Genomic DNA, 23,747 nt, shown 5'->3' on the forward strand with positions numbered 1-23,747 from the left:
AGCTTAGTTTTTTTTATATAACAAAGTGAAAATATTGCAAGAGAAACAAAGATATACTAAGCTTAGTAATTGTGTAAACTACAGTGTGTTTGATTATATTTTAGCATTTGCTTACCACATCCAACGAGCTTGTCTTAATTATAACTCCAAGCAAAGAATAATGACACATTTATAGACAAGTTAGTGGGTGTCACTATTATATCAATTCAAACGCGAACTAAATGCTTATTATCAGAATAAAGATTTCTTGAAATCACCCTGATCACACTATGCACATTTGAATAACAAATATAAACTCTTTTTTGAATCTCATAGAAGTAATGCATAGGTCAAGAGAAGCAAACAAAACCTGCGATGAAATACAATTTATAATTTTGTTCCTTTAGATTTATCCCACCATATAGCAGACAGCTTACAAGATGCAAATGAACTTATTCGAATAGGGGAAACGAATAGGTAAGAGTAGAAGAAGTCAAATTAAAAATTACTACTGCTGGATAATATTAAGCACAACAAATATCAATAACGAGATTGAACCTATTTCTAATGCCTTTGTTTCATTCAGAGATGTCCAAATTAGCATATGGAATTGAGTATAACTAGTTATCAAAGGTACCAGGGTTATAATTTAAAACGCCAGATGCGCTTTTCTTCTACATAATACTCATTAGTGACGCTCAGATCAAAATAATTATAACGCCAAACAAGTACATAGTTGAATAGCATGGATGACCCAAAATTCCAAAAAGTTGTGCCAATTACGGCTAAGATTATCTATGCCTGGGATAAGAAAATCCTTAGTTTTTCGAACAAATTCAAAGTGTTGTTAACAGGAAATTTATAAAATGACCACTTAATAGTAGTTGATATTCATTTCAACAACAGGTGTTGATGGGCTGGAATTAAAAGTTTTGAAATCATAACTTTTAATTTAATGTTTTTTTCTTCAATATGAATATCAATATTGCAGAAAGACCTCTTATTAATATGCTTTGCTATTATAGACGAATTAATCCCGAGAAGGCTGATATATCATCTAAAGGACTGTTACTATGCGAACTAGATGTGGGTTGTGTACAAAAAACGATATCACATTGATCTATGATGAGTTTATTGACATATCATACTTCTAATATTTATGTAACAATTGCCTTTTGAAATTAAACGCCACCCCAGTATCACCGTCATCGTCATACTAATTAATATTCATTGTTAAACTACAAAAGCTGAATTACCATACAGATATCAAAAGTAGTATCGACAAAGAAATCTGTTTTAGATGATATGGTTTAAAGATTTAAAAAAAATCTATTTGATTAAGATTCCGTATTGGGTAGAAAATAAACGCATCATAGATTCCAGGATTATCAAATTTTGTAATTACGCCAAACACGCCTTTCGTCTACAAAAGATTCATCAGTGAAGCTCGAATCCAAAAAAGTTAAAAAGACCAAATAAAGTACGAAGTTGAAGATCATTGAGGACCAACATTCCTAGAGGTTTTGCTAAATACAGCTAATGTTATCTATTCCTAAGGTAGAACAACCTAAGTATTTCAAAAATTCAAAAGATTTCATAATGTAAAATTCCTAAGGAATCTCAACCATAGACCGTGAAGCGGAAACCATAATAATAAAATAATTTTTATATGAACTATTTTGAAACTGTAGATGTACAGCACCCACCAATATGAATGACGTCAGCAGCAGGTCACATGCTATATTTACTCTCATATTTACTCAGGTATTCTCATTTTTATATTTTCACTCCAGTAAATATCATCTCTATGTAATGATATTTTGTATATATGTTGAACATTTATAAATCTAAATTAAAAATGCATTCCTTGCGTTTTCTGTTTTATCAATGATTCTATAAAAATTAAGAATTGGAGATTGTAATGAATGTTTTAAAACAAATATTATTTATACTTTCGTAATGTTTTTTTTTAATATAACAGTTAAAGAACGTTTTGTGATAGCTATAAGAAAATAAGAATTTCATCGAATAAAAAATAACAATTATAAACTTCATTTAACAAATAACAAAGAAACCTAAATATTTTGAAACTAGGCATGATCCCTTAGTATATATATGTTAATTTTAGATTCGAAGAAACTGTTTTTCGATATCTCATCAACCCAAATTTCAACTGCTTATGTTTGTCTTTTTGCAAAGAGATATTAAAAATGGGTTCGAAAGATACCAGAGGGACAGTCAAATTCATAGATCGAAAATAAACTGACAATGCCACGGCTAAAAAAAAAAACAACAACAGAAAAATTATAGTACAGAAGACACAACATAGAAAACTAAAAACTAAGTAATCTCTATGAACAATCAAAAATTTAAAAAATAATCTAATACAGTACCAACTTACATATCATATGAACATACTTTTTTTTTTTTACTTTTACCCTTTTTTTGAGTTTGCTGGTTTATTCACATTTTTTATATGCTCTAGGCTAGAATGTTTAATGGAATGCCTTATGAAACCCAAAGTAGAATTCATTTGGTAGATCTGGCTGGAAGGTGAGATTCTATATACCTAGTACCCAGTGCTTTATTACTAGAATCATCCTAACAAATACTTTGTCTTTGTTAAATTTGCACGTTTCCAAAAAATGTGCAGAATTTATCTTTGTTTCAAATAAAGAATTACTTGGCATGAGTAAAGTTTTATCCTGTCCATTACTATAGAAAAAATTTCACATAACATTGCATTGCATATAAGAAAATAACCATCACTGGAAGTTAACCAATCAAATTTCTCCCCTTATTTAATGTGTGTACAAGGTTTAGTCACCATGTAACCTCAAGTTTACAAAATATTCTATAGAAACCCCAAATAAAAAAATAATGGTGCTTTGAAATACCCAAGACATATATTTATGACACATAATTTTTTTACTGCAATAAAATGTAGGATTAATTACCTTTAACTGTCAAATTCAAGGGAATAGTTTTTTTCGACCTATTTTCGTATACAACCGGATGTGACGTACCATGATTTTGTGTTTTTACACCTAAAGTTTAAAGTTAACACATTTGTAAATAATTTAAACAAAAATTATGACATTTCATGCTTCGAATACTTTTTTTTTGTAATTGTACTAGAACTAAAGTTGACCTTTTATGATCAAGCCACATTATTTTTTATTATTGATTTTCGTTAAAGTATTCTCTTCTTCTTTAAAGTGAGAGTGCAGATGCATCAGGGGCTACTGGACAAAGACTGAAAGAAGGTGGTAATATTAACAGATCACTTGTTACTCTAGGGACAGTTATTACACTACTAGGTATAGTTTTCTTTTTTTCAAATTTATGCATGGAATGGAAAAAGTTGATATTTGACCTGTAAAAACTGACAAGAGTACCAATAAATGGCAGACTATCAAGCCTTTTCAACGCATGATAACTGAACAAAAAACATAAAAATTCATAAATTTCAGGAAAGCAAAATTATAGTACGTCATGAATAACTATTTTGGTTTCTAATAAAGCTAATACAATATATTTACCTGCCAAAATTGTCCCTATTAAAAGATTAACAACTATTTCCACAACTTTTCTTTCTCAATGTATAGAACATATTGTCTTAGTGGGTTTCAACGTCTGTTAAATAGTTCGTTTCTTTTCAGCTAAATCTTCCGATACAGACATAGAGAAAAAAGTTTTTATCCCGTATAGAGATTCTAAATTAACGTGGCTGCTTAAGGACAGTCTTGGTGGTAACTCTAGAACATTTATGATAGCAAGTGAGTGAAGAAATATTCCAGAAGCTTATTTAGTATTGCATTTCCCCTTATGATATACATTTGATATGTCAAAAGGTGTAGTAAGCTTTTGTATTGAACAACGTAAACACATTTGACATTTCTTAAAAATCAAGCACATTCTAGCTAAATGAGAATAAAAAGTGTTCCCATTGGATGTTGGCCTTCAAAAAGTATTTTTTCTTGAATTTCATTATGTAACAAACTGTCTATACTACCGCTTATGGACTGTTAAACTACGATAACAGCATATATTACATAATATATAACTAATAAATTATCAGTACAATAATCTATGAAAAACGAGACGATTTTAATATCGAAATTACGAATTTCTCCAACCTTAGCAATATACCAACTGCACCTGCATATGGGATATACATTTCCCAACTCATTTGGTATTGAAGTGCTTCTAGCTGCTACTCAGACTTTATAATACGTCACCAGTATCTGAGCCTGAAACTGATAAACCAGGGTTTTATTAAAAAAGGTCTCTTTCTTTTTTCTAGAAAAGGTTCATCGGCAGATACCAAGACCCTGTTGATAGTTATCCCGTATTAACTTCACAAATAAAACATGATGATCTTGAATTATAGATTCTACGTACTGACGATTTTTATCATCTTAATGACGTATTATAGTGTTCTTTTATTTGTCTTTGTGTATTTTTGAACTTTACTGTTTACCCCAGTGTTCGCTATATACATTTGGTATCTCGTTATTTGTACATCCCGCCAATGTTAATTTGTGCTTAAGACTAATTTGTTTTCTTGTCTTTCATTTTTTCTTGTGTACTTTTTCTGTAGAGTGTCTATAAGGCTTTTTCTTCTTTGTTGAAATAGTTTTTTTTAGTAATCAAAATTAAAAAAACAATGTTATATGGTGTTCCCAATTTTTGACTTATCTACATGTATGTTCGGATGTTTTGCTCACACATTGTTGTCAAGATAACGGAATTCTATGCGACTGTCATACAAGTGAGATGTTAAGCTAGATTTTAGGTTTTATTCACCGTTTTCTTTTAAAGAAAATATCTGTACCAATTCAGGAATATGACATTCTTTTTATGTGTTTGAGTTTTTGATTTTGTCGGTTGCTAAGGACTTTCCGTTTTGAATCATCCCTGAAGTTTGGTATTTTGTTATATTATTTTTTTTAAAGGATTAGAAGACTTTTATATCTTCCGGTCTGAACTTTGTATTTTATGAAGCGCTATCCCAATAGGACCTGCTTGTTTTGAAACTGAACATTTTGAAACTATTATTATTGCAGCAATATCACCAGCTGATATCAATTATAATGAAACACTAAGGACTTTGAGATATGCAGTAGGAGCGAAGAACATCGTAAACAAACCAACTAAAAATGAGGTAAATTAAAATATGAAGCATTTGTATATCTTTTAGTTCGTCATTTCTGTTATTAAAAAGAGGTGAAATTTATAAAGGTGTTTAAAAACTTATAAGTAGAAGAAAAACTGGCAATGTCATGGCAAAACGAAGAAATAAACAAACAAGTCTCCGAAACACTAATTAAAAAATAAAGACTGGTTCCTTTATTAAGTAATCGCTATTGTATTTGCTTGTCATAACGTAATATAAAAAAAATTAAGGTAGAGAAACAATAAATAAAGATCACTTAGCTGATAGGATCATATAGCTGATTGTTACCTCGAAAAAACGTTGTCAAAAAGGTTGACAATGTATTTTCGAGGAGAAAGAATCAGCTCTATCACTCTAAAAAATTAAAGACAGTAATAACAGAACATTCAGGATAATAAATTAAATAACACATATCTAAGAGAGGGATAAAGCAGATTCCTCGAAAGGCATTGTCAGTTTGTAATAGATTTGTTAAAGCAGATTCCTTGAAAAGACATCGTCAGTTTGTAATAGATTTGTTAAAGCAGGTTACTAGAAAAGACATTGTCAGTTTGTAATAGATTTGTTAAAGCAGGTTCCTCGAAAAGACATTGTCAGTTTGTAATAGATTTGTTAGAGCAGATTCCTCGAAAAGACATTGTCAGTTTGTAATAGGTTTGTTAAAGAAGGTTCCTCGAAAAGTTGTTGTCAGTTTGTAATATATTTGTTTTCAATTCTTTAGGATCCTAGTGTTCGATTGATCAGAGAGATGAAAGAGGAAATATTACGTCTGAAAGCAATGCTTAGTGGAGAACTGGTATGTTGTATTCCTGATTATTCCAATAATTAAAAATAAATATGAGAAATGCTATCAAATATTACGTCGCTAATGCCTAAATTATCAAAACAAAACGTTTTTTTTTTTAAATATTTTTCACTGTTTTGTAATCTTTGAAGTTTCATTCAGGTAAACAGCGGTCTTCATTTTACACCACTGATTTTTAATACTTTGTTGCATATTGTAACTGTTCAAATTGCTTTCAAGGACCAGTCTGCTGAACCAAGAGTAAAGGAAATGTTACAAGAAAGTGAAGTCAGGGTAAGTATCATATCAGGAAACAAAATATCAAATGTGATTTTCTGACACAATATAATATAAATAAAAATAGAAACCAGGATAGAAATTTTTTATTTGCGCCAGACGCGCGTTTCGTCTACAAAATACTCGCCAGTGACGCTCGAATAAAAAACCCGTTTAAAAGACCATTGAGGACCAAAATACTTAGAGTTTTGCCAAATACATTTAAGGTAATCTATAAAGACATTAAAAAATTTAAAACGATATAAGTAAGAAATATATATATTTCTTAATTTACCACCAGTAAACTGGAGATTCAATTAAGGTATTCATATAAGTGTTTCAGTATATAAATAAATTTATGCAAATCATAATGTTCTATCTTCATATTACTTATATGAACTGTAAAACCAAAGTATTACATACGTGATAAATCATATATGTAATGCAAGTTAGACGTATTTCCCTTTGACTACAAGTATCAAAAATGTTAAACAATATCGGGAGAATGTGAAATAAAACTTATGAGTTTTTTCTTGATATATTTAGGTTAAGGTATTGACCGAAGAATGGACAGAAAAATGGCATGAAACAGATATTGCTGTATGTATGAAAACAAAATTATACACCCAAATAATGCTTGATCAAAATTCGTTTATTGTGTGTTAATTTGTGATACTGCGTTTTTTGATTTAGTTAAGCCATTCCGATTGATATTTTATAGTGTTTCTGTCTATGTTGTGATGTTACACTATTGTTTCAGATAAGGGAGAAGGTTTGGTACCATTAAAATGTTAAATCCTGCTGCAATTGTTTGCACCTGTCCAAAGTTAGGAATCTGATGTTCAGTAGTTGTCGTTTGTGTATGTAGTTCATAAGTGTTTCTCGTTTTTTATATAGATTAAACCATTGTTTTTTCCGTGTCAATGGTTTTACACAATAAATGATTTGGACCCCTTTTGTTTTCTGTTTGGTGTGGTCCAAGGCTCCGTGTTGATGGCCGTACCTTGAACTATAATGGTTTAATTTTTCTTTATTATAACATGGTTGGAGTGTTGTCTCATAATGCAATCATACCACATCTTCCTTTATCTATTGAAACAATATAGCTCGTTTGCTTGTGCTTTCGTTTAAAATGTCATTACATTCTTTAACTCTATTTTACACGTCTCTCTTCTGTTTTGACCGATATGTCCACCATAAAATTCGTAAAAAATACAGTTTGTTAAGTTAACTTACTACAAACTTTCCTGTGTTTTCTAATATTTATTATTGTTTACTAGTATTTGAAAATCGCGTTTTTATACAATTGTTCTGAAACATTCTCTGTGTCCTCTTAAAAGTTGTTGAATAGATACGAAATCAATAATGAATAATTACCTTGTCTGGTTACATTTCTTATTATATTGTTTGTTACTCAACTATTTTCAGTTTTGTTTAACATTTTTAAAGTCCCATCACTACGCATATGGTATATTATAAACATAAGAGAGTTTTAGAGGCTTTTAACCTCAAAGATACAAAATCCAAGCCTCCGGATTGCTCATGTGCATCGTCACAATACAATTATAGTCCAGCCGGTCATATTATTACTGGTGACCTTGGCATTGTTACCAATGAACAACTCAGAGAGTTGCTAGCCAAGGGACCAAAATATAGAATCCCCCAGCCCATCAACTGGAAAAAGAACTTCAAGTTACTGATGGATGCAGTTGAGGACTATGCAAGAAAATGGGTAAAGCGTGAACCAGACGAACCCGAACTGGACACTTTGTCTGAATGGATCAAAGCTATTCGATCATGCATTTAGAGGCGCATACAAAAACTACGATATAATATGAGTACTAGAGTTTCTAACCCTTTCAAGAATCCGGAGGTTGTGGATGCTTTATCCTCTTTGCATGACAAATATGTCGTTGTTCCGGCAGATAAAGCCTCAAATAATATTGTCTTCATATGTAAAAAACATTATTTGCAATGTCTCACTACAGAGCTTGGAATTGATAAAACTACTGGAATCCTACATATTCTTTAACATCATTTACCAAGGATAAAGTTTTACAAAATCATAAATCTGTCCTTCTTTCTTTTGGTATCAACATCAAAGAAAACGAAGAAAACTTGCCCTCATTATACTGCATACCTTAATTATACAAAACTCCATATAAAGAACGATACATAGCTGGGTCTTCAAAATATTCGACTAAACATCTTTCTAAAGTACTGACTACTGTTCTTTCTACAGTTAAAGATGGCCTTCAAAAATATTGTGAGGAGATATATTCTACCAGTGGTGTTAACCAGATGTGGATTCTCAAAAATTCGAAAGATCTACTGCTTAACCTTCGATCACAATCTTTGCAATTTTGCAGCAACATAAAAACTTTTGATTTTTCTACGCTATATACTACTATTCCCTATGCTCAGTTGAAAGATCGACTTCGCCATCTCATAAAACAGAGCTTTTTCTATAAAAATGGGAATCGTAGATACAAATTTCTTGTTTCGGGATACAATAATTCATATTTTGTGAAGAATCACACTGAATCTTCTAGAAAATATACTGAAGATGATATTATTAAAATGCTGGACTTTTTGATCGACAATATATTTGTTGAGTTTGGAGGATTCATATTTCAACAGACAGTCGGTATTCCAATGGGTACTAATTGTGCACCCCTGCTGGCTGATTTGTTTTTGTACTCGTATGAAGCAGAATGTATTCAGAACCTTCTAAAAGACAAAAAGAAAAAGCACCTTGCAAAATTCTTTAATTTTACTTTCCGATATATTGACGATGTTCTATCATTGAATAATCCATACTTCAGCCAATACTTACATCTCATATATCCCAGTGAACTTGAAATTAAGGATACTACTGATACTAGAAGGACTGCTTCATACCTTGATCTTTTCCTCAATATTGACGTAGATGGACGACTTCACACGAAAATCTATGATAAACGGGACGATTTCAACTTCCCAATTATCAATTTCCCATTTCTTAGCAGTAACATACCCTCTGCCCCTTCGTATGGTGTTTATATATCACAATTGATACGTTATTCACGTGCTTGTTCACACTATACGGACTTCATATACAGGAGTGTGCTCCTTACGCAGAAACTGCTCCAACAAAGTTATGAGGAAGACAGATTAAAATTGACACTCCGTAAATTTTATGGACACCATCACGAATTGATGGATCCATACGATGTGTCTTTAACCAAACTAGCTAAAGACATTTTTACCACATGGTAGATTGTGGTTTGTCATTAGGTCGTCTAATCTTTTAATTACCAAACGTTTAGACTTATTCCCGATTGTGACTGTGTTGCTGAATGTGAATTCGCATTACTATAAGACGTGTTACGGTACTTGTCTATCCCAAATTCATGTATTTAGTTTAAATGTTTAATGTTATATTTGTAATTCTCATCGGATTTTGTCAAATGTGTTGACGTCTTTTTTTATTATACTTAGGAGTTACGGAAAGAAAAATTAATCACTGCCTTTATTAATTATATTTAATTTTGTACGATAATTTACGTTTGAAGTTGGATTCACAACAAACTGGACATATACATACTATAGTTAATTGCTATTGATAAGTATTGCAATATGCATTGTTTAAATGTAATATCAGTATTTAGTTCTAATATAATCTTAAATCAATCCTAATTCTATTCTACTTTTAAATTATAGTTTTTCATATGTGACGTCACGCTGTTTCTAAATTTCATAAATTCAAATGTGGCGTAATGTTTGTGCCTTTTCGCCATCGTATGTGACGTCATTAAAAAATTTATGATTTACTGCGTTTAGGCCTGAACTGAGTCGGGTGTGTCTATTCTGTTTGGTCTTAGCATTATGTATTCGGGTTTAGTTTTCAGTAATTAGTTAATACTTCAGTTTCATTATATATATCTCTTTCATATTCATTCGATAAAATTTACTGTTTACAATAGTATTAATTGTTCTAAATAATTTGGATGTTCTTATCCCAAGCATAAAAACTACGCCGTATTTGGCACAACCTTTTTCAACTTTTGATCTTCAGTGCTGTACAACTTTGTACTTTTTTTCACTTTCGATCTTTTATATCTGGGCGTCACTGGTGAGTCTTGTGTTGACGAGGCGCGTTTTTGGCGTATTGAATTTTAAACCTGATTCTTTTTGTTATCTATTAATCATGTGTTTCTTTGTCTAATATGTTCTCCTATTTATTTGTTTTGTAGTCCTGTAATATTATGTTGTCATTTCAATGTTATATTTAACTTGGCCATGAAAGTGCGAGGTTTGGCATGCCACAAAACCAGGTTCAACCCACCATTTTTATTCCCCTTTAAAAATGTCCTGTACCAAGTCAGAAGGATGGCCATTGTTATATTATTGTTCGTTTCTGTGTGTGTTGCATTTTAATGTTGTGTCGTTTGTTTTCTCTTATTTTTGAGATATTAAGATAAGACGTGCCACGGTACTTGTTTATCCCAAATTCATGTATTTGGTTAAGATGTTATATGTGTTATTCTCGTGGGATTTTGTCTGATGCTTGGTTCGTTTCTGTGTGTGTTGCGTTTCGGTGTTGTGTCATTGTTCTCCTCTTATATTTAATGCGTTTCCCTCGGTTTTAGTTGGTTACCCCGATTTTGTTTTTTGTCCATAGATTTATGAGTTTTGAACAGCGGTATACTACTGTTGCCTTTATTTATATGTCTTTTAAATAAATATATGTTTCTGCAAGATTATATTCATGGTTTAAATTTTTATTTTTTTTTATATTTTGATTACCGATTTCTACAGGACCATGCAATGGCTGTTCGCAAGGAAGGAAAGGGAATTATGTTAGATTCAGCTCATCCACATCTTATTGGCATTGATGATGATATATTTAGCACAGGGATAACTATGTATAATCTTAAGGTTAGACATGGAACTAATTCGAATATTAACTGGCATTGCAAAACTATATACAGATGGACAGAATTGAATCATGATCAAAGGAGTGAGAAAAGCCTATATTCCTGAAATCTTTTTACGAAAATCTAAGAAACACAAATTAATAATAAAAAAAACCAAACCTGGATCAATTACTCTGTTCCAGTCGTTATAAAGAACTCTGTATAACATGAAAATATCATGTGTTACTTTTGAAGCACGAACCTTTAAATTTATGTATAACATGACAGCTAAAACGCAGTTTGTTGGTTCTTTTCAGTAATTAAGAGGTAAAGATCAGTAAGCCCACTAGTATTTTACCCCTAACTCCCAAAATTTAAGCCACTTATGTAAGGTTCCATTTAATATTTAATCATTTTGTCTCTTATTAGCATTTATTTTGTAATTAACTTTTCCTAATTGCAGATTGGCATAACTACAATAGGTAGAAATGACGCACAAGTGGAGCAAGATATCAGTAAGTTGCTTCCCCTTCAAACTTCAATGAACCAGTCTTTTGTATTTAAATGATCATAGTTGCTTGAACAGTCAAAAAAACGATATGACCAAATGTGAAAAAAAAAATCAGTTAGAAACTCATTACATAGTACTTGTACATACAGGATATTGCAAGGCTCAACATGCATTAAAGTGCCCAACCCTCCCCATACCTGATTAACTTGTGTAACAACACAATAAAGAACAAACTGTACAATTATTTGAAAATTACTGAACCCATAGGTTGACAATGGGTTAAGCTGAAATTATCACGTTTGTCACATTGAAGTTTTAAGTCGCCAATTTAAAGATATGAAGAAGAAAGTAAAATCACAAACATACTGAATTCCTAGGAAAAATCAAACCGGAAAGTCCCTTATTAAATGGCAAAATCAAATGATAAAACACATCAAACGAATCGACAACAACTGTTATATTCCTGACTTGGTACAGGCATTTTCAAATGTAGAAAATGGTGGTTTGAACCTGGTTTTCTATTCACTTGTACGACAGTCGCATCAGATATCATTATATTGACAATCATGCGTGAACAAAATGTCACAAATAGGGGTAAAACAACACGAACCCCATCAAAAACAGGGGGTGATTTCAGGTGGTCTGGAAGGGTAGGCAGATCCTGCTCCACATGTATCACCTTACGTGTTGCTTATGTTATAACAAAGTCGGTAAATAGTATAATTCGGTAGGTCCCATTTGTGAAAAGGGAACGGGATTGTAGTTACAACATGAAGAAAATATACGATATCATATGTTTTACGGATACCGGGTATTCCATAGCAGTCAACTAACTCGTGACGTCTTCCGTAAACAAGGTAGGGCCTCCGATTTGTTGTTCAATGTAATGTTCATTAAAGGCATAATGGACCTATGATATGCCAAATTTCATCCTGTCATTTATGTGATTGTTTTTTGTATGTTTTTACCTCTTGTTTCACATGTCAATGTGACGGAGTGTTTCTAAATAAATCACATTGTATTGTATTATCAAATGATATGTATTTGTATGTGGCATTACCTGAGTGCTCATTTATTCCTAATCCTTTTATGAGACATTCGTAGTAGTACGATTCACATTCAAAGACAATATTATTTTAAGCTTTGTTCGCAGGAACAGCAACATACTTATCATGAGTAGATGATAGATATTTTATGGCCTCTTTGCAGACACTCTAGATTTGGTGGTATAGTTCCAAGTTCACTGTAATATATGTTGCAGAACATCACCAGTATATCTGAAAGTCAAATTGTAGAATTTGGCAGGATTTAGTACAATTAGAATGCTTCAAATGAGTACAACAAAACCTTAAAAATTGTATTATGATATACAGTGTCTTGTTTTTTCCTTGTCTTTCATTTTTTGCTTTGTGCTTTGTCTATATGCCATTTTATGTTCCTTCGTTACATACATGACGTGGCTCTGTACTTTAATATACCGTCATTGTGTTAAATTTATGTATTCTTGTCTTTAATTTTTGCTAATATGCTTGGTCTATATGCCATTTTATTACATATTTGTTTGTTTTTTAGTGATTAAGATTATAACACAATGTTGATTGTTATATATTTGACATGTTAACGCATCGTTGTCAATATAATGAAATTTGATGCAACTACCATACAAGTGAGAGGTTTAGCTAGCTATAAAACCAGGTTCAATCCACCAATTTTCTACATAAGAAAATACCTACCCAGTAAGGGATATGACAGTTGTTATCCATTCGTTTGATATGTTTGAGCTTTTGATTTTGCCATTTCATGAAAAGCTTTTCGTTTTGAATCTACTCGGAGTTAAGTATTTTTGTGATTTTTACTTTTTTGTAATATTTAAACAGGAACAGTCAAACTTTAAAACCACATCTTGAAAGAAGTCTGAAAAATTGCGAAACTAAGTATTTTATTTCAAAATATGAAGGCCTACAATGTATAAGTACTGAAACAAATGTAAAGATATATGACTAAAAGGGACCCAATAAATAACAGCCTGAGAGATTTGGAACCGAAGCTTCTAAAACATTTAAATAATATGTTCAACTAAGTTTGAACTACACTTGGCCTTATCTAAAATACATTCGACCGATTTTGGATTCGACGGAACCGTAGTCGACAAATTCTCAACCGAATATAACTGCGTCTTAAATGCTCTTTACTGTATTTTTTATGCAGACGGTGTGAAGGACTGTTCAGAAGTTATAAAATTACATTTCAGACTGGTTTGCCAGAGCGTGGATTTGCATTGTATGTAATGCATGCTAACAAAGGGACAATTGATACAATTCATATATGAGTCTGATATGTCTTAGTTTTATTTGGTGAGAGATTTAAAGTAAAGAAGATGTTAGCCAGTCTTTTCTATTCGGTTGGAATAAATTCAGTACAACTTTTGCCCATCTCAACTCTTTTGGGATTGTTGTGTTTTTATATCAGAACTTCATTTAATAAAAGACGTGTTCCTTCTTATCCAATCATAAATTATGCAAGCAACGATATATCGGGAATAAAAATAAACAAATAAAAACCAATAAATTATATAACAAAAACAGACGACAATCCTGCAGAAAAACGTGCCTAAGTAAAAGTAAGTCAGTATTTTCCATTTTGTCGGGTAAAATTCAGTACAGTTAGGTACATACTTGGACTGTCCGAACTCTTTTTGGTTAGTAGTGTTTCTATTCCATAACTTCAAATAAACAAAGTAAATTTCCATCATCACCTTATCATAAAATCTACAAGCATGGATATATTTGGAATAAAAATAAACTGAAATAAAAAGTCATATATTATATAACAAAAAGAAACATCATTCTTGCAGACAAAACGTGCCCAAGTAAAATAAGTCAGTATTTTCCCTTTTGTCGGGTAAAATTCAGGACAGTTAAGTACACACTTGGCCTATCTGAACTCTCTTTCTCTGGTTAGTAGCGTCTCTAAATCATAACTTCAATAAACAAAGGAAATTTCCATTCTCATCCGATCATAAAATATACAAGCATCGATATATCTGGAATAAAAATAAACTGAAAAAAAGAGTCATGTATTATATAAGAAAACAAATGTCACTTCATCAGACAAATCATGCCCACAGCAAGTAATAGGATTGAATATTTATATCATATTTAGCAACATAAATTACGTTGCCGAAATATTTTTATATATTGAGATGATGACATAACATAGATAGTTTGAAAGATTCCATTTAAAGTAGACTTGACAACAATCAAATGGTGTTTCAACCATTATAATTAAACATCCGTACTTCACGTGATCTACGTGACATTAGAACCTAGATTAATGAAATGCTTATTTTGAAGGCTTACGATTCAAGTTTTAATTCTTCGGGAATTACTGATATATACAGACTTATTTTCACCTAGTTAACTGAAATATTGTATCCACATAACACTCCATGTGCTGTTTTTAGAGATAAGATGGGTCGACATTTTAGACATTTGCTGAAAATTTCGATTTCTTGGTCATTCATATTTTTTATAACAACATACTCTTCTTTATTGTTTCAAAAGATATAGACACGCGGACTCTGTAAAACCGTCCGTTATATCTTCGCTACATAAGTGTGTCTAAATTCACTACTTAGAATCACATTTTCAGGATTTTAGTAAATAAAAGTAAACTTATTTAGAATAATTTCATCGGTGATTTGTTTTTAAAATTTGTTACAAGTTATCGTCATACATAATTAGGCCAATTAAAAGAGGTGTCCATGAACTCGTTTTCAAAATAATTCAGACGAAAAATGCATATTCTCATGCTATTTCACAGTTTGACGTCTTGAAAAATAACATTTTACGTTAGCGATGTCCTTCCTCTCACATTACTGCATCGTATGTCATCAACTCGTTCGTTCCTTTTTTGCACTGTAATTTAAATATAGGAATTGAACACTTTTTGTAGATCTTTTGACACTGAAGGCAACGAGTACTTTTAATAGGTCGTTTCCGCTGCTGGTAGAATATCTATATTCGAAGTTTCCATCTACCAAGTAGCCAATTCTTCGTTATCGGCACTATTCGAATAATCTGTTTGTAAATTTCATAGATTATGATCATGATTTCTTATGAAACTCAGTTTTCAACTAAGTCATTTAAAGTAAAATTGATATACACTTTTGCCTGATTCTATGTTATTTGATAAAACTCATCAAAATATTTTATAGGATTACACGACGGGTGCAACATGTGAGTCAGGATCTGATAACCTTTCAAGAGAAGTTGAGGTCGTATTTTATGGGGGCTCATACTGCTCTGTCTTTTCTTTTTTCTAAATTGTGTTTGTGATCTGTTTCTCTTTTGATTTTCTTAAAAGTTTTTGTCATTGCGTTGTCATTTGTTTTCGACTGATTAGTTTTATTAGTCAATTGGTAATGTCACTTCTCAACTTTAAGCGATTTTTTTTAATCTGTTCAGGTTCTTTTGGATATCTAAATTTTTGATCTTAAGCAATCTGGTTTGAACACGAAGAGTATTTTCTCAAATGAATAGTTGATCGACATTAGAATCTAGTTACCCTACTGTGTAAACGGATATACATATGAAGTAATAAGAACCTAGTAGATAATAACATGAACTCTGCAAAAGGAACAATAGCATGTGTCGTCATAGTAAGTGGTTTTCAAGTACGCATGCATAACCCGTAAAGATAATCCTTTTTCGTTTAAAATGGCACGAAGACACAATCGTTCCTTTGCTAGATCTAACGATTGTCTTTTTGTAAAGATCTAAGATCGCATCGAATTTTTTGAGATGTCGGTCATCCAACGTATAATGGATGCCTTAAAAGCCAAAGAAAAATTTCAAGGCATTTCTTACATTTTTTTTATCGGTTCGATTACATATACTATTTTTACCAAATAATTAACGCTTGATGTGCTAATCGTAACATTCTATTTGAATACAAACAATACTAGATTTTTATTTATTGTCAGAAATAGCTGGACTTGACATAGAAATGGAACACTGTGCAATCGCCAATGATAATAATCTAGTTCAGCTAATTCCGAAGAATAACGCTATGTGCACAGTAAATGGTTGTTCGATAGTTGAGCCAACCAAACTAACACAAGGTAAAATATTTGAAATATCTAGTATAAGACCCAATTCTAATTTTTATTTTATTAAAACATTACGTACCAAAAACTAGAAGGAAATTGAAGGACAACAATACGAATAAGACAAGATGTCAACCACTGATAATGTACGATACACACACAAATCAGCAGACATTCAGAAATCAACATACGGTCACTATACAATCCTTCTTATAACATGTCTAACTGTAACTCTCCTGCAATTAGGCAGGTAACGGTATCAAATTCAAGGTTTACGGTCGGAGTCATGTGGAACAACGTTGTGCAATAGCAATCGACGTTTAAGGAGTTATTAGAAATAATTTTTTGAACAGTTTAACAATTTTGCATTAGCATAGAAGTTACAGTACTGTATTCAAAAATATTGGATTTGACGGTCGGATATATCTGTTTTAGTGACTTTCCACATCGTTCAGTAAAACATATGCTTGCATTATATCCGTTATTGACAATGGCAACGCTCAAACCACCGTACTGTTATTCCTTTAATATCAGAATCCGGAACTGCTCGAAATAACAGTATGCATTACGTTTTAATTATTACAATTTGTTATTGTATTGTTAACGTTTATTAATCCGAGTTTTAATGTTTCTAAGGTTCAAACATATTCATCTTTAAAATAAAAAAAAATATAAGAATTCCGCCGCACACCACTTGTTGGGGGATATCCTTTATCAGTGACGTTGTTCTGCAAAATGCCAATCTCTACAGGAGAAAGATCATAATATATTTTATGAAAATTTCACAATTCTATGAACTAAATATTAACAAGCCAATAATTTTATAAATAATGCAAATTCTAAAACTACAAAAGTATTTAGGTAGGGACCATGACAATACTTGATTAATCTACAGCAAACTACAATGATTTTTGTCATTTTTTTTTTTTTTTTACATATTCTTATATCTACTGTTTATTGTTCCAGGCGCAGTTATACTTTTAGGTAAAACTAACATGTTCCGTTTTAACAATCCAGCAGAAGCATTAAAAATGAAAGAAGAATTAAAAGACGTAAGTGAAGGATAGTTTTCCACAGACACTATCAGGACGCTTATCGAATTCTTTTTGTAATTTTTAATAATTTAAAATATGAAAACTATAAGCAGCACTCATAAATAGGTATCGATATATACATTTGCAAACATGAATAAGAATAAGTGTGAAGGTGGAGGGAATCATCATGACTTAACCAAAAGTCGTAAAGACCACTGAGACCTATTTCTTTATTTTAAATATACATTGAAACCATTGTTTTTTTCGAACCACACCTTTTATGTCTATGTTTTTAGCTCCAGTTCATAATTTTACTAGATTTGCACCTGAATATGACTTATATCAAGTACACGATTTATTTGGTTTTCTTATTATTATATCATTAATCTATAATTCTGTCCATGCATATTTTTCGCTTACTATTTTTTTTGGACATTGGTCGATTTTTTATTCTAAATCTAGTCTGTATGATTATGATGTACTTCTTTCCTTTTTCAGCAAGGGATATCAGTATCTAGAGAGCCTTCTATTGGTTATGGAAGATCTATCAGTGACATGTACAGATCTACAGACAGCTTGACATCATCAAAGTAAGTATTAACGGTCAAATAGTATAAAAGACAGGTCCATAACTCTTCGGATATTTTCCCACGAAATTCTTTTAACAGGGATAGTATATAAATAAAATAAGAATAACGTTAACAAACTTTACCCCCAATATTACGTCAGTGATTGCTTCTGCTTCCAGTAATTACGAACATTCTTTCATATGGCATAACTGAGTACTGTTGCACTCATACTAGAACGTTTAATATGGGTTATTTTACTCAGTTAATTGCGTTTTCGAAACTTTTTTTTAAAGGATTGTTTTTCTTCGACTTGTGCTTCTGAATATCTTTTTTTTGTATCTTCCACCTCTCATTTATGTACTTAAAATAATTGTCTGCTATTCGGCTTACATCCGATAAAGCTGAAACGCCGACGTATGGTATTTGTTTGTTATCTAAGTTCTATAATTAGCAATGCCAGTATTTAGCTTTAGAGAACATTATTTATTGTATTCCAGTGACCCATTTTAACGTTCATTAAATTAAGGGATATAATTAAAATTATTATACCTAACATATTTTACAAACAATTCTATTGGATAACAACTTATCACGTGACATGAAATAATTCGGTTAATTTTCATTTAATTGCAAGGGAGGATGGATAACCCTTGCAATTTACACCAGCGGTGAATAACGCTATTATTTAACGGTGAATAACGCTATTATTTAACGGTGAATAACCCTATTATTCAACAATGAATAACCTTTTTAAGTGTCTAGATTTGCACTCGAGTTACCTCCCATCAAAATGACGCCACAGACGTTAATAAACAAAATGGCAGCGTTCACGTTACACTGACAGTCCATCGAGAAACGAGAAAAAAGGGCTTTGGAAATGAAGAGTGCCAGTAGCCGATGATATCTCTTATAAACGGTCCTTTTCAGGGCCATTTATATTTTACAAAAAGATTATACCTTTGTTGTACATCCGAGAAATTCTAGAACACAAATTTTGGATATTTTCCTGTGCTTTTTTCAAACGTTCGTTTGTGTTTGTGATGTGAAAAAAATATAGTAAGTGTTCAAAAGGCCCTTCCGTTGTTAGTTCGGTATAATTAAACAAGTGTGGCCCCTTAGAATCGATAAATAATTAAATTTGTCAACCCTTGAAAGTTATTTCATTGAAATAACCTTCTCGTGTTTACAATTTTGGATATTCACCTCTTTGACGGGCCATACTTGTATATTGATAAAGAAGAATTATTAGAAATGTATGAAATGAACTGACTGAACATTAGGAGAAAACAACATTGTCATCTATTGACGTCATTGGAAAATATGTCTACTTAAAACGAATGAATTAGCCCATTTTAATGAAATGATGCAATTTTTGTTTCCTAATACTATCGACCATGCATAGATTACCTTAGCCATATAAGGCACAACATTTTGGAATGTTGGGTCCTCAATGCGCATCAACTTTGTATTTGTTTGGTTTTATAACTATTTTGATCCGAGCGTTACTGCTCAGTCTTTTGTAAACGAAACGCGCGTCTGGTCGTATTAGATTATAAGCATGGTACCTTTGATATCTATTTATTCCTGTCATGCACATTGGTTCTAATTTTTCACTTGTCCAACAACTCTATTTGTTTTGTTTTTTGTTTGTTATATAAGTACATAACCTTTAAAATACTGTGACATAGTAACTTAGTATAATACTGGTTAAATTTGATAAAATGTAGGTATTTTTCACAAAATAACGCGTCATAAATGCTTAAAATTCTTGTTTTCTATATTTTCCAGTGATTGCTATTATATTTGAAGAAATTTTGTTATCTGCATGATTTTGTGAATAATTTTCATTTGAAATTATTCCCGCAAGGCAATATGTAATTAAACGAATCCTAAGTAAAGGCTATTTTGACTTTTTCTTGTTTCTCTCTTGAATATGTTCCTATGAAAAACATATTATAAAGATTAAAAGAAAGAAAGATATGCTGACAATCTGTTAGTTGTTATTTAATAAACCGGTCTTACTATCTAGCGCATATCATATTTGATTCTCTCTCCTCTAGAATGATGCTGAACTTCAGGATAAAATAGCTATTGATATAGAACTATCATCCTCACCCCAGAAAAAAAATTGAGTTTCACGTGTTCGGCTTGAGGATCCTTGAATTTTATTTTTTAGTATTAGGTAACCATACTTTTTGGCTGCATTTAATTTGTGTGTGAACATTGCCTTTAAGAATGGCAAATAAAGCCGACTATATTTGTCAATTTTGATTCATTGATATGTTTTGGAGTTTAGTGTGACATTCCTTTTCGCTCAACTAGTAAATAATTTTGTTTAAGGGCGAGCTGAAGCCCGCCTCCTGGTGCCGAATAATTCTAGATTTGTTGAACACCGAATTGGTGGCCTTTGGCTGTTGTTTTTTTGCACTTTGATCGGGTAGTTATCTCTTTGACGCATTCCTCATTTCCATTTTCCATTTTGTTATGATTTATATATTTGACATGAACTGTTTAGTTATAAAAATACAATATAAAGGCCACGAAGTTGCGTCAAAATATGGACTTTGCTGATCAGCACAAAATGAAATCTATCATCTAAGTCTGCTTACATTTGAACAAATCCGCAACATACTATTTTAAAAGCGCAGACATTGAAGGAGTGCTGACAATATGGCAATGTAAAAGAAACTAATGGCGAGTATATATTCTAAATAACAATTATTCTATTTTTATTTTTCTGTAGCTGGGAAACATCAGATGACTACGGAGATGACATAGACAAATTAAATGAACAAAGGTAGGTGTCATTGCGATAAGACAAAAACATGTCTGAGAACAAATTTATAACACAAAACTAGCTGTACATAACGCCTAGACAGTCGATAACAAAATTAGCCAGCTTCAATTCAAGATAAAGAAATAAAAAATTCAAAACGTTCTACATTGTCAACCATGAGGACAACTGAAAACAGATGTCATATTCATGACTTGGTATAGACATTTTCCGAGGAATTGGTGATTTAAACCTGGTTTAACAGCTAAATGTTTATATTTTCCCATAAGACTGACAAAAAAAAAACACAAACTCAAAGAAACATAATTGATTAATTTGACAAGAAATTTCTGTATGAAGCCGTTCGAGTGTACATCAACACAAAAATTCCTTACAGGTATCATTTTCATATTAGTGAAATTTCTTTTGTCTAACTGTCTAATACATATTTAATTTCTTTAGGAAATACATTGAGTTGATGGAACAACGCTATGATAAAGCACAAACAGAAAGAGAATCATCAATATTCAATCTGGAGCAAGAAGTTCAGAACATTTTAGTTACTTTGGGTGATATAAAAGATCGAATACATCAGGTGATATGATATAATATTATATATTTCTGTCTACTTGTATTTGTATAAAATAAAGTTGGGGAGAATTCAATGTTTTTGAGACCACATTCATCCAATAATGCGCCATATACAATCTACTGTTCACCTTATGAACTTTAATGATCGACATCCATCAACAGTAGATTTATTTTTCGTTGAAGAACCGTTTCGGAAATAAACAATTCATATTGAGCGTGACATTTCAATTCAAAACTTATTTGAAAGTTGAAAAGTTTAAAACTACTTTAATAAGATATGTAAATTATCAGAAGTATTACAGATGAAAAAAACATCACTCACGAAATCTTAACAATATATAAACTCTATAGCTTTTAAGTATTTATATAGATCTTCCTGATTTAGTTTGAAATATTTCACCTTCGAGTATCTCTAAGACGACATTAACTTTTATCAGGAGCATCACATTTGGAACGGTTAATAATTCATCGAAGAAAAAGGTGGAGGGGTTTAACGACGTTGACTATCCATGTGGGTTTTGCGCGCTCGGTCAAATTTTTGTGAAACTGGAACGGATACTTTAAAGCATTATATGTTTAGAAGAAATAAAACATCTACATTTGCAAATGTTGGAGAAATCATTGAAGCCGAAATTATATTCGTTCGTTCACATTATCAATGTAAAATACATTTGATGTTATTTTTTATTCTATGAAGGACAATATACAAAATACAAAATATGGAAAAGGATTGAAAAAACTAACTGATGAACACACGAAGGCCAAAGATGCAATTTTACAGGTATTTATTTTCAGTAAATCACACAGGATATATTTATTTTGGAAATTTTTACAACAGCCATGTGCAAGCAACTTGCCGCTCATTGCGTGGACAAAACAACAAGCCTAGTATCTTTAATGGGATTTTGCAACAGTTTCAATGGTGCCAATGCTGATGGAAGTGTGGTCCAAAAGGTGTCAACAGACTTGTAGTTTTCTCTTTGATACTGACATAATGATACGCATATTTGTTTTTTTTAAATTACTGCTTATCAAAATATGACATATTCTAAATTTGTTGTACCTCGGGAACTCTTAACCTGATTATGCATAATTCTGAATATTTGGTTTTCAATGTTCTTACTAAACCACAGGTTAGTCTTTAAGACTGAACGTGTATCTGGCATACATAATTATAAGCCCGGTATCTTTTATCATTATGTTTTTTTTCCAAATTCACAATTAAAAAAATATAGTTATATATCGAATATTTGAAAAATATAAAGTATCTGTATGTTTCATGTCTAGGAAATTACAAAGCTGAAGTCAGACCTGCAATTTACCCTGAAGGCCTTGGATGATGAGATACTTATTCTAGAACAGAAAGAAAATGATCTTGTTATTTCACAAATAACTCTTCAATCAAACGTTCATTCTAAAATCGCCGGTCTATTAGAGAGCAAGGGACAGGTAAGAACAAATATTATGTATTCATTAGCATCGTTGTAAATATAACGGAATTTGATGCGACTGTCATACGAGTGAGAGGTTAAGCGCTTTAAAACCAGGTTCAATCCACCATTTTCTACATTGGAAAACTTGTACAAAGTAAGTAATATGACACTTGTTGAGTTCAGTATTTTTGTGATTAAATGTTTTTGTTCGCCTTTAATAATTTCTACATAAAATGATAGTTATAATGAATTTTTACAATTTATTCATTAGTGTGTACGACTGTGTATGACTGTGGTTTCAGTGAATATGTGCTAATTACTTAACTGACAATTAACCAATGCGGTAATTTTGTACAAAAACGATAAGAGCAAACAATAACAACCGATTATTGCGATTGTGCAGGGACAGCAGATTATTTTTTAAAAAAACTAGTCGATTTTTGTAACGTTCAAAGAATTTTATAATATCTGAGGAGTTAAAAAAGAGGGTCGAAATATTCCAAAGGGACAGTCAAACTCATAAATCTAAAACAAACTGACAACGCCATGGCTAAAAATGAAAAAGACAAACAGACAAACAATAGTACACATGACACAACAAAGAAAAACAAAG

The 23,747-nt window shown here is 31.5% G+C and overlaps 1 protein-coding gene across 1 annotated transcript in view; it reads left to right on the forward strand.

Annotated features, from left to right (window-relative positions):
* LOC134710728 (kinesin-like protein KIF16B) overlaps positions 1-23,747 on the forward strand; it is a 38,253-nt gene that overhangs the window by 8,148 nt on the left and 6,358 nt on the right. Inside the window, exons 8-25 of the mRNA XM_063571119.1 lie at positions 387-456; positions 1,671-1,743; positions 2,465-2,532; positions 3,199-3,299; positions 3,642-3,758; positions 5,049-5,146; positions 5,880-5,954; positions 6,183-6,236; positions 6,765-6,818; positions 11,019-11,138; positions 11,580-11,631; positions 16,612-16,749; positions 17,701-17,786; positions 18,267-18,358; positions 21,081-21,134; positions 21,573-21,705; positions 22,399-22,482; positions 22,989-23,150. Of these exons, the coding sequence (XP_063427189.1) occupies positions 387-456; positions 1,671-1,743; positions 2,465-2,532; positions 3,199-3,299; positions 3,642-3,758; positions 5,049-5,146; positions 5,880-5,954; positions 6,183-6,236; positions 6,765-6,818; positions 11,019-11,138; positions 11,580-11,631; positions 16,612-16,749; positions 17,701-17,786; positions 18,267-18,358; positions 21,081-21,134; positions 21,573-21,705; positions 22,399-22,482; positions 22,989-23,150 (1,631 nt within the window). The remainder of the gene's footprint in view (positions 1-386; positions 457-1,670; positions 1,744-2,464; positions 2,533-3,198; positions 3,300-3,641; positions 3,759-5,048; positions 5,147-5,879; positions 5,955-6,182; positions 6,237-6,764; positions 6,819-11,018; positions 11,139-11,579; positions 11,632-16,611; positions 16,750-17,700; positions 17,787-18,266; positions 18,359-21,080; positions 21,135-21,572; positions 21,706-22,398; positions 22,483-22,988; positions 23,151-23,747) is intronic.

Source organism: Mytilus trossulus, chromosome 3, assembly GCF_036588685.1.
Source record: "Mytilus trossulus isolate FHL-02 chromosome 3, PNRI_Mtr1.1.1.hap1, whole genome shotgun sequence".
Lineage (NCBI taxonomy): Eukaryota > Metazoa > Mollusca > Bivalvia > Mytilida > Mytilidae > Mytilus > Mytilus trossulus.